This window comes from Danio aesculapii, chromosome 1, assembly GCF_903798145.1.
Source record: "Danio aesculapii chromosome 1, fDanAes4.1, whole genome shotgun sequence".
NCBI lineage: Eukaryota > Metazoa > Chordata > Actinopteri > Cypriniformes > Danionidae > Danio > Danio aesculapii.
Window position 1 is genome coordinate 35,372,437 of NC_079435.1, and position 12,738 is coordinate 35,385,174.

At 34.3% G+C, this 12,738-nt stretch overlaps 1 protein-coding gene across 1 annotated transcript in view; it reads left to right on the forward strand.

Annotated features, from left to right (window-relative positions):
* Positions 1-654: 654 nt before the first annotated feature.
* usp53b (ubiquitin specific peptidase 53b) overlaps positions 655-12,738 on the forward strand; it is a 50,927-nt gene continuing 38,843 nt past the window's right edge. The window contains exons 1-4 of the mRNA XM_056459395.1: positions 655-1,007; positions 5,252-5,921; positions 9,256-9,348; positions 10,301-10,435. Coding sequence (XP_056315370.1) covers positions 5,745-5,921; positions 9,256-9,348; positions 10,301-10,435 — 405 coding nt within the window. The 5' untranslated portion in view covers positions 655-1,007; positions 5,252-5,744. The remainder of the gene's footprint in view (positions 1,008-5,251; positions 5,922-9,255; positions 9,349-10,300; positions 10,436-12,738) is intronic.

Here is a 12,738-nt window from a genome sequence, read left to right on the forward strand (position 1 = left end):
TCAGCCTACTGTATGTGTATCATGGTCTTTATTCAGTGGGTAATAAAAAAGTCAAAATCAAAAATTGTAAACAAAAATGAATAAAAAATAAATAAATAAAATAAAAATATACCAATAAAATTGTATCTTATTTATATAGGATAAAATAATAATAGCAATATCTATTTCAGCCTATTTACTGTATTTTCATATTTATAATATTAATCATTTACATGTCTACATATTTAAATAGTTAATATTATAATATAACAATTGTTGTATACAAATATAATATTTTCCAATATGCTAATATTCAAATATCTATTTGTACAACCAAAACAACACATTGCACCCTATTTGAGTCTTATTTTCCGACTAGAATATTATTTTGTCCCGGATTCCTGTAGAATTGCTTTGTTGTTGCGTAAGTTTTCGGTAATATCTCTGAGGTCATCCACGTCATACAGTTATAAATCCTTTGGCATCGTGTCTGTTTCGTCACACCATTTCATAAAACTGCGACAGTAATTTTAATACAATAACAAAACATGACTTTGCATCTTTAAATTCAATGTGTTTGTGATGCACCAAGCGCTAGCGCACAACAATCTAAATGTCACATCGGATGTTTTTGCTGGGTCTCTTGAGAATCTGCCTGAATCCACGCCCTCCGAACACGCGGGTTATTCCTGCGGAATGACAGTAAATAGTGTAGCGGTATATGCGGGGCGGAGTCAACGCGTCTAACTCCACATCCATCAGAATAATCTCCAGCTCAGGACCTGGACGGATAAATCCTCATGCTGATGAGAGAGAGTGGAGGAGCAGGAATGCGTGAACACGGACACGGCGCTGCGGTGTTATTGTGTTTGGGCCTGTAAGAGGATATGACCGTGTGGATTTACTGCGCTGAGTAATGAAGGATACCGATAGCAAATAACTTGAGTCGGACGCTTCTTAATGTGTGCATGTGGATAAACAGGCTTCTAAGCGCAGGATTTTATTACCATTATATTGGACACGTGTAGGTGAGCTGCGCTTGTTTATTAATGACTGTGTGTCAAAACTTAGCTTGCTCTCTGCATGTACATCATTTTTTGGCATCATAGGCTCGTTCTAATGCCTAAAAATGCGGCATAGAGCAGGTCACCTGAAGCGCATGCGCACTAACAGGTGTAACGGCATGCTGCTGCGCGCATTTCTGCTTTTGTTTATCATCTCATGCACATAGCCTTCCTTGACATGGCATCGTAGCGATCGATTCTGTTTAACAACTACTTAGGGAGAGAGAAAACACTGTTTTAGAGCTATTTTGACAACGTATGATTGTTTTTAAAGACAAATTAGCTTATAATAGTCATTCAAATACACTTTAACATTTCCTGACAGTTCTGTCACTGTTTATTTTAAAAAAAACTGTTCGCATATAAAACATACTGTAAGTGACATCATCATGAATACAGTTGTTTATTATTATTTATGCACTACTTGTAATTCAATAAGACTGCCTTGCAGCATATTTACACAAGTCATCTCTAAATAGTGAAATAGTGCAAGTGCTTATGAGAACCACAGACACTCCAGAAAAACCTTCTTTGTTGTGGTGTAATGTTAATTTTATACCATTAGACCTGGATTTTCAGTATGAAGAGGCATCAGTGCTGCAGCTGCCTACAGCCCATCATCTTCATGCGGTAGCCATGGCAATGGTCCAGCATTTACAGTAATATACTGCGACACTGCGGCAACAAGTTCTACATTCACCCTGACTCTGAAACAGTGGCTCTGGGTAGAGGATTGCCCCTTAGCACTGAACTGCAGTCAGATTTACTTTACAGTTGTCAGTCCCACATCATGACAAAAGCTAAATTCTTAATAGTCTAGTCTAGTGCTTATAGTCAACTTATAACGCAGGCTTTAATGTTGCTACTGCAGTTTAATGTAATATAATCATTACTGAAATGTCAATCATTTGTCTGTTATGTTTAATGAATTTTGAAGGTGTCAAAGTACAAGCAGTAAATCCATATTCATGTTAACAAATACAGTGCTGTACAGTAAATGAGAGCTATTTATTAACACAAGAACTTCTCTTACAGTTGTACAGAAACAAAGTATCATTTCAATCAAACGCAAGTTCCTAAATTCTGAATCCTAACAGTTTGCTGACATTATAAAATGTTTTTGTTTTCTTTTTAATAATGAGTAGGCTAATAAAATGAGTCGCACAACGAATAACTTTAAAAAAGGATAAATGACATCAGAAGATAGACAACAGCAAAATATCTGTGGTGTTGCTAATACAGCAAAATATTTTGTACTTTATACTTTGAAAATATCACGCAACATAAATGTGTTTGAAAGTAAAGATATGCTTGTCTAGTTGTTTGTTTAAATTTGTCATTTAACAGTTTTGAATTAGTGTAATTAATTACAAATTTAATGTAATGCTATTATAATTAAAACTGTCAAAGGACATATGTGGGGTGTCCAATTTACAAGACATTTTTACAAGATAGTTTAGGAGTGGTTTCAATGTCCAGTAAATTCTACCTGGCACAATCAAAGAACAACACTAAATCAAGTTAAAGAAAGTGCAGTTTTATTTTGTTTAATTATGGATGTCACTAAGTCTGTATTTCAGTGTCTTTCCTGGCAGGCTTCATTTAGGTAGTCCTTTCTTAATCATTGCTGACCATTGGAGCAGCTGTTTTGAAATTTTATCTTGTTGTCCTTTTGCCTCTCAACACTGAGGTGAATACCAGAGATAAAGTGTGATGAAATGCTTGGACTTGGTCTGGATTTTCTTTCTGAGCTCAACCAGTAGACATTCAGTGGCCAGTCAGCAGCTATACCCATCTGAACTATTAACCTAGGGAAAGTTCACCCAAAAATAAAAATTCTGCTATCATTCACACATCATAATGTTGTTCTAATGGCATATACCTTCAGTGTTTTTATACAAAATGAGAAATAGAAAAATGTCCTGTAGTTATCTGTAGCTGCAGCTTATATGAAAACATACAAATTATTATATAATAAATGTTGGCCACCAACTGGCACACACTTAGCCGAACCACCACAAAGTAGTTATGGATTAACACAACTGATTTAACATGCTGGGTATATAAAATATTTCAGTTGATTTTGCTATAACAAAGACAATCTATAAAACTTGTTTTATGGAATAATATGAGTTAGGGCTGCACAATATATCGTTTCAGCATCGATATCATAATGTGCGAGTCCACAATTGTCACATCGCAGGGATCTATAATGTAGTCAGGATTATAGTCGACCAGACATTACAAATATAACATAGTGGAGTCATTTCAAATTTGAACCTTTGAGGGAAAGTTTATTATTTGCATGTGTTTTCAAGGCCTGAATGTAAGAATTTGAGGCAAACTTAAAATTAAAGTACTAAATTTAAACAATGTTATTATTATTATTATTATTATTATTATTATTATAATACAGTGATTATTAAATTTTGCTTTTGAATGCTGTTGGACTCCCCAGAAAATCATAAATCTTTGTTTATTTGCATCTTTTGTCTGTTGTATTTAACTATGCTTGTCATTTTAAAATGATATTTTATGTAGATACACTCCCCTACACAATCACCCCAATCTTTATAAGCTATCAAGTCATCTGGTGAAATTTCATTTATATCGCAATATATATTGCAGTGAAGGAAAATATTGCAATGTCAGTTGTTTTCCAATACCATGCAGCTCTAAAATGTGCCTCTTGAAAATGTTTTGTTTATTTATTCTCAGCTTCAAGTCAACTAAGATTTATTTTTATTTTTTTTAGATTTTTTACTTTGTATAGAACATTAAAAAATTGTTCTTTACTGCCATTTGAAGGCATGCATTTCACCATTGCATGTGCTCTCTAAAATTTAGCCCATGATTTTTGTGCTACCACAACACAGTGCTCTATCAGTCAAGCTACACAGTTCGAGAATTTTAGTATTGATGAAACCGCACAATGCGTTGTGTCAGAGGCACAAATTTAGTAAACATTCTTACAGTCTCAGGAATAAAGAAAGAGCTGTCACTGGGGCAGTACACATATACAGTACAGTAAAGGGTCCATATTGGTACCGCAAATGTACATATTAGTACCTAAAAAGTACAAAAGTGTACCTCTTAAAATGTTTTGGTACTGAAATGTACCTTTAAGGTAGTATTGTGGACCATTTGTGGAGGGACTAATGTGGAGTGACAGCTCTCATAACTTGAGTTTGTATTTCAGGAAAGTGACAAATGACAAACATTTGTAAACATAAACAAATGTCATATAAGTTGATGGACATACTGAATGCAAGTCAATGAGTACACTGTCAAGTCAAGACATATAGGCAAAATAAAATTAAAACCCATTGCTTGCCTTCTAATGATGCATGGAGCTCTTATGAAACCAACTGATCAGTCAGTGCAAGATAAAGAACATTGCTTTGAGCAATTACATTTAATTCACAGCCTCTGCAAACAATCTAGGTTTCCAATTGTTTGTGTTATTGCAAATATAAAATGTTGGATAGGAATCTGTGTATAGTCAGTCTTCCCATATTAGATTGTTTCCTTTGCCAGCAAACAATGTCAGCTTACATGTTTGCACCCATGCATATGTTATAATGTATCAAGAAGCTTTCAGGACCGTTCTGTGAACATCAGGAGCCACTGATATTAATTTTGTTTAGCCTGTAAATCACCAAAGACCATGGTTTCAGCTAGAAACCTTCTTTAAAGATCACCAAAAATAAAAATAAACTCACTACTTACTCTCCCTTTTGTGATTTCACAACTGTTTGACTTTCTATCTTCTGTTCAACACAAAAGAAGATATTTTAAAGAAAGCTAGAAACCTGTTTTTCCTACTATTGAAGTCCATGGTTTCACCCCCTCTTCTTTGGTTTAACAGAATAAAGAAACTCTTGGAACCATATGAAGGAGAGTACATAGTGAGTCATTTCTCTTTTTGGGGTGAACTGTTACTTTAATGTTTTACTAAGGAAAAAAGATAAGAAAAAAGCCTACATTTTGCAAGGCCTGAGAGAGAGAGCAAATTAACAGCACATTCATTTTTAGGTAAATTATCCCTTTAGTTATAATAGCATTAGATTTCATGTCATACTGCAGTATAACAAATGACTATAATAATATCAAGTAGCTTTCTATTTAACAACATTGATTTTCTCCTTTCATTATAACTCACCCTCTGCATCCCCAACCCCTCCCTGTGTGTCTCTCCCTGTCTGTAGGTCTTCCTTTGTTAGCCAGTGTTCTACTTCAGTGCCTGTCCAGAGGAGCCTTTATGAATGACCCTCTTCAGTGACCTCCATTGACTTTGCTGGAAATGCAGAGGAGAGTAATGGATTTGTTCTTCTATCTGCGTCCATCCTCATATTTCCCGTGTGCCTGGATGCAGATGAATCCACACATGCAGTGGAGACAGAGCCAGATCATTGTTATAGTAACTGCTGGACTGATAAAGCAATGTGCTTCGACTTGTGGCTAAAAGTCACATGCTTAAACTGAATAATTTCTTATATCCCAATGGTGTGCTGTCAAATTCTGCACATCGAAAAAAAATCCGTTGCAGTATATTTTGCTCTTTTTTGGGGGGGCATTGTACAGTTGGCCTTCTCTGTCAGGTACAGGGACTGCCGGGCACTAATGTTGCCTAAAACAGGTCCATCAGCCTCAAGTTGCTTGAGTAATTGACTGATTATTTGCTGGAGAGGCTCCAACCTCATGGCATGGGTCAAACTGTTTAAAAAGCCTGGAGGCAACATGTCTGGCACAGGTGCAAGGAGTGGGACAGGGCTGAGCAAGTCCTATCAGCCGGGCAGCATGATCTCTCTTGCTTTGACCAAAGGACTTCTAAATGAGCCAGGCCAGAACAGCTGCTTCCTCAACAGCGCTGTGCAGGTGAGTGAAGCTATATTGAAGCCTGCTGTATGATGGTGTACAATTGAACAAATACTGACACTGAATATAAAATATTCTTTACAATGGGGTGGAATATGTGACCCTGGACCTGAAAACCACTTATAGGGGTAATTGTCTATAGATACGTCACATAAAGGCAGAATCAATATTCTGTTGAGATAGGACATTATTTGGCTGAGATATGAGATAAAATCTGTAATCTGAGGGTTGAAGAAAATATAGAGAAATTTGCATTAAAAAGTTGTTAAATTTGTGCCTAAGCAATGCACATTACTGATCCAAAAATTAAGTGTAATATATTTATGGTAGAACAAATTACAGAATATCTTTATGGAAGATGATTTTTACTTGATATTCTAATGATTTTTGGCATAAATTAGCAATTGACAATTTTGAATCATACAATATATTTTTGGCTTTTCCTTTAAACACACATGCAAAACTTAAGATTGGTTTTGTGGTCCAGGGTCACATAAATTACTCCTTGATATGGTGATGCTGAAGACAAAGCATAGCAAATTATTTAAGAAGTATTTATAAACTAAAATAAAGGTGGATTCCTTATGTGAACTTCCAAACTGCAGTTTCAGTGGAACTTTAAAGGGCTTTACACGATCCTAAACAAGAAATAAGGGTCTTACTTAGCAAATGGGTTGAATCATTGGTTGCCTTTACACTTGGTTCTTGGCTGGTTTGTCTTCACAACAACAACAAAAGTAGGCATTATCACAGCACTGGTTCAGTTCCTCTTGTCGCCAAGGTAGGTGATACACAGACATACACACACAAATGATTGTGATAAAAACTAAAGTTTGTTGTACAGTTGGTGGTTCACTTCCATTATTTGGTACGATTGCATTCATACCAGATGTAAACCGTACCAGAGTTCGCATGAACTGTACGCCAGACCACCTTTTTCACGAAGACTCGGGTACGGTTGAAGGGTGTGCACCCGAGTTCAGAAGACAGCGTTCACACTAGCTAAACGTACTGTACTCTGACGTCAAATTAATCCAGGTGTGGACCAAAAGTGCTAGTGTGGAAGCACCCTAAAGAACTTGAAGATGCATCGAAACTGCAGCTTGGAAGTTAAAACAATTGACTGACATAGAATTTTACTATATATATTTTACTATATAAAAATCCTGGAATTTTTTTTTTAACAACCTTAATTCCTTTAGGCTGAAGAATGAAAGAAATTGGGAAATTTACTTTCTGAAAATTAACTAATTGCTAATATTCATGAATACATAAGGAATCAGATATTGTTGTACACAAAAGCAACATTCTTTTTTTGTTTTTTATTAAAACGAATTTGCAAATGACTTTAACAGACTTGAAAAGAACATCAAGATACCATTCACAGTGGTGAAAGCAATATTTAATTATACAGTATGTTGCACAACTTTCTCTCAACTACAAATAAACAGAAGAAAAAATGACAGCAGTAAGAAAACTGCTCATTACAGTTCACTGACTTTACCAACACGTACACAGATAAGGTAATCAAAATTACACTGTTATGATGGTTTGATTTAAGTGTATAGTTTGAATGAATTCATTTTCGATGTTTGACACTTTGAGAATACACTGCATAATAATTTTGCTTGTTTGTCAAACCAAATTATTCCGACACCAGATATATTTAAAAATAGAGTTTTTTTTGCATAAACCTGGTTGAACCAGGTTAAGTGGTTTCATTACACTTGGTATAAACTTTCTGTGTTAACTTGGGTTTAACCCAGATAAATTTGATTAATTTATTGCAATAGAGTCAGAAATTCAATTCACTTCTTGGCAATAGACTAGGCAATGCACTTTAATCTTCCACAAACAGCTGAACATACAGTCATTTTAAAAGCTTTATACATTAAATTAAATTTATAATTTAAAGCTATTACTAATATTAACTAACAATTAACTGTTTACATATAATAAATAATTATAATTTATACATATAAATAAATTACTAGCAAAAGATTTCGACTCAAAAGTCTAAAAGTCTATTGTAGTCTAAGTGGCTTTCATTTGTTGCAAAAAAAGACACATGTGGACTGGTTGTGGCTTTATATAGGTTGTGCTTCAGATATACAGTATGTCACTTTTCTCACAGCTGTTTGGTCTTGTTTGGGTTTGCGATTTCTAACCCAGAATAAAGCCTGTCCAGGAGCAGGTTAGCTATATACTTTAAGTTACCATGGCAGCAAAATCCAATCAAAACAGAAAACTATATGCAAACTTACCTATGTAAAAATCCTTTGTGCAACAATCCTCAGACAGACTACAAGATGTCATTGAGGATCAGTAGTGTATTGTTTGTAAAAATTGTCATATTAAGAGTTGTGTGAATTATTTCTGGGTAATTGTTCTCTATTACAAACTGTAGATTTCCATCAAATTGATCTGACATCAAGATGAATTTGTTTTGATAAATTTTAACTACGAAGAACAGTTATTTTCTTATTTTATTCTTGTCACAATATTAGTTTAACTGTATATCTTTGTACTGTATGTGCCATATAATAGAAGAAGGGTTCTTGGGAGCACATACTGTAAATGTCACATCCTTTTTTCCTGTTGAAAATATCCTACAAACAAAAATCTGTCCACAGTCATTCAGAAATAACCTAGGTATTCCGGAAACATTTTTTTAAAAAGCTGTTAGCAATAAACAATGGCAATGAAAGGCAATGGGCTATATGGACAGCTAGTGTTTTTCAGCCAATTAAAATCATGAACTTCTGGTGAAAGCTTAATAGGACTACTTTCAATGTCATAAGGTTCCTTTTACAGCATCGATGTTGTAATGTAATTCAAAAATAATCTGTTAAATAGACTTAAGCATCCATTTGGTTGTTAAAGCATAAAAAAGACTAAAGACAGGCTAGCGCAAAAACTTGAAAAAAATTGAAAACATTGGGGTAAAATGAATTTCCATATTTTAAAGACATGATGGCCTGGAAAAATAGAATTTAATGCAGTGCTTCTTGTTTTGTCTGATACCCACTTTTTATCGTATCTCAGCCAGGCAGTGAAGATCGCTGTTTTTTTTTTTTTTAAATCAGATCCTAAACGCATCGATTTTGTATGGGATGACAATTCATCAGAAGCCCTGGGGCTGGCTGACTGAAATGAAAAGTCTGTGTGCATATACCTCATTAATATATATTAAGAAAACTCTTAAATAGCCTCTTTAAAACATCTCAAACACTCCCAAAAATGTATGGTACCAAAAATATTTCTTCTCTATGCAAACACAGCAAAATGGTATGAGAGGCTGATTATATGCAAACTAAAAGCCAGTTTCTTACAGGTTCTTTGGCAGCTTGACATCTTCAGGAGGAGCCTACGACAGCTGTCTGGCCATTTCTGCTTGGGTGATGCCTGTATTTTCTGCGCTTTAAAGGTGCATGTGCATGTGAAGGCTCAGATGTCTCAAAACCTAGTGAACTTATGACCTAGACAACATTTTTGAATCCCTTTTAGCTAATATGAAAAATGGCTCAGCTTATGAAAGACAAATTTACAGTAGCTCTTAAAGTCTGCATGCAATATTCCTCAAACAAGATTTGCCAGTCAATTTCATGGTGACATAAAGATCTAATATTGGCAAAAAATGTCATATAATAGGGGGTAATAGAACTCATACAGTATGTTGTACAAAAAACCTAGAATGGGAATAGTATTACATGTGACCCTGGAGTAATGACCCCAAACCAGACTTATGTTTCATGGGCATATTTTTAGCTTTTAGTTAGTTTGAATGGGTCAAAATTATATTATTTTCTTTTATGCCAAAAAGTCATTGGAATATTAAGTAAAGATTATGTTCTATGAAAATATTTGATAAATTTCCTACTGTAAATATATCAAAGCTCGGTCTTTGATTAGTAATGTGAATTGCTAATAAGATTAGATTAGACAACTTTTAAACAACTTTCTTACTATTTCGATTTTTTAACATTCAGATTACAGGTGTTTAAACAGAAAATATTTAATATTTATGGATGCTTTTCTCAGTTAGTGTCAATATTAAGTCAAGTCTGTTGCGTTCTTCTTGTGAGGAGTGCTATTTGCGTGCCATGACTCATTGACTGTTAATTAATATTCTTCCCATGAGGATCTCAAATTTATTATGCTCCTTCATCAGTGTTAAGATGTTGTCTGTGTGAACAGCTGTCCTTGTAAAAAGTCTAGACTTACTGAGTTCTGAGACATAACCTTAAATGAACACAACACAAACCTTTGTTATTTTCATAAACTTTACGACAACCTTTCAAATACTGTTTCTGAAGGATCACTGTATTGCATTTTTGAATTGTGCCTGTCTGCATTTCTGTTTTTTTTTTTTTTTTCAGAGCATTTTCTGTCAGTTCCAGCAGAGTCGAGAGCGGGCTCTGCCATCAGACACTCTACGTCACGCTCTGGCTGAGACCTTTAAAGATGAGCAGCGGTTTCAGTTGGGCCTCATGGATGATGCAGCGGAGTGTTTTGTATGTTTGACCTCAGAGAGAAAATACAGAATTACATTTGAGCGGAGTTTCCATGTGTTTAACTTTGGTGCAATGGAGGTTATTAAACTTTAGACCTTAGATGTTAGGGTCTAATACTTTTCTGGGTTCCAAGGTCAGTAAGCTTTTTATGAAAATTTGAGTTGTATTGCAGTGTTTTACATTGTATGTAGCTCTGGGGAGTTAATGAGGATGAGAGCTGATCTCATTTGTTCAGAGTCAGAATAACCATCGCTTGTTCACTTGATGTTTACCTTTACAAACAAACTCACGTGGGCAGTGGTCCAAGCCAGATTTGAGCTGCACAGTTACTGAGTAATGCTTACACTGTAAAACCCAAAAAGTTAAGGTAACTCAAACCATTTGAGGAAACCGATTGCAACAAACCATTTAAGTTCAAAAACTAATCCTAATGAGTACTGTGAACTTAATCCATTTGAGTAAATGAAGCGATTTGAGCACAGTAAAACCCAATAAATGAAGAGAACTCAAACCAGTTGAGTACTGTAAAACCCAATAAGTTAAGGTAACTCAAATATTTGAGGAAACCGATTGCAACAAACCATTTGAGTTAAAAAAATGAATCTATATGAGTATTGTGAACTTACTCCATTTAAGTTGAAGTAATGAGTTATTAACTCATTACTTTCAACGCTGAATTAACTTTCAGCAAATTTTGAGTTAACTACACTCATTTCATTTGATTGAAAGTTGACTGTTGGGTTTTACAGTGTACATTTTATTTTAATATGATGTTGTTACACTAAATAATGAGTACTGAGCAGTGTTACTTTTCTCTTTATAGGGTTATGGTTAGGATTATTTGCAATTATATACAATTTGCTGTTAATACTATAGTAAATGTGTCTAAAAATATTTATTGGTATATGCAGTATTTAACCTGTTTTGTGTTGCATGGATATATTTTTGACAACATCTATAAATACTTTGTATGGGTCATTTTATTCCAAAAATCATTGCAGTACTAAGTAAATATCCTGTTCCATGAAGATATCGTCTAAATTCCCAACCATAAATATATAAAAAATTAGCTCAGTTTGCTAATGTGCATTGCTAAAAACTTAACGTGGACAAATATAAACAGTTTTGTCAGTATTTAGATTGTTTTTAAATCCTCAGATTTCAAATAGTATCATAGTCAGACATTGTTCTGTCCTAACAAAGAACAGTATACATCAATATTTATTCAGCATTTATACAATGCTTGAATGTCATTTTTCAAAAATTGACACTTATAACTATGGTACAGTGTCACTTATGTCAACTTACAGTGTTACTAAGGTTTCCACTGATACAAAGGGATGATTGTTTTATTATTTCTCACTCTCATGTAGTTTCAAACCCATGGGACAAAAACTAGAGTATTTCAAAATTCAGTGGGGTCCAAAGAATGTTTGACTCTGTCATGTTCATGCTAAATATTACAGAAAGTCTAATTATATTGTATTAATTTTGGCCCAACCACCATTTTGATGGTATTAAGTTTGCATATACAGTACTGTGCAAAAGTCCTAAGCACTATACCAGCTTTGTTGGCCTAGGACTTCAGTCTCTTAATAAAAACAAACAGAAAATATAGGAAATATCTACAAAACAACAACAACAACTGCTTTTTTGTTCTAATTGTCCTGACATTTTCTGAAAAAAATGTGATTTGTAATGTTAGGCTTCTTATAGCAATTTTCAGAGTTCCTTTTTAGGTTTAGAGTGTAAAATCTTTTTTTTTTCTGTCCAGGTGATCTCATACAGCCTCTATAATATTCAGGTGTAGAGCCTGTGGATGAAATTTCATGACTGTCTATGTTTCATCAGCAGTTTTCTTTCTCCAAATAATATTCACTGCAATTAGTGGATCGTTATCATGCTGAAAATGAAAACTGTAACCACTAAAGTCCTTTCCAGAATGGCATAATGGAATAAAATCTGTACTGTACTTCACAAATCCATCAATTTAGGCAATATTGCTAACAATATTGGTAGAAATGCAGTTCAAACCAGGAGAAACAGCCTTTCTCCAATGTTTTCTTTTACATTTTTTAAACAATTAAACCAAAATAATTCAAACTCTGACCTAATATAACTCCTATCCTAACAAACCATACGTCAACTGAAAGATGATGTATTCACCCTGTATAAATATCAATGTTAAATAAATGACAAAAAAGAATACAGTATAGTTCAATTTCATGGTGACATAAAGATCTAATTTTGACCAAAATGTCATATAATAGGGGGTAATAGAACTCATACAGTTTATTTTGTTA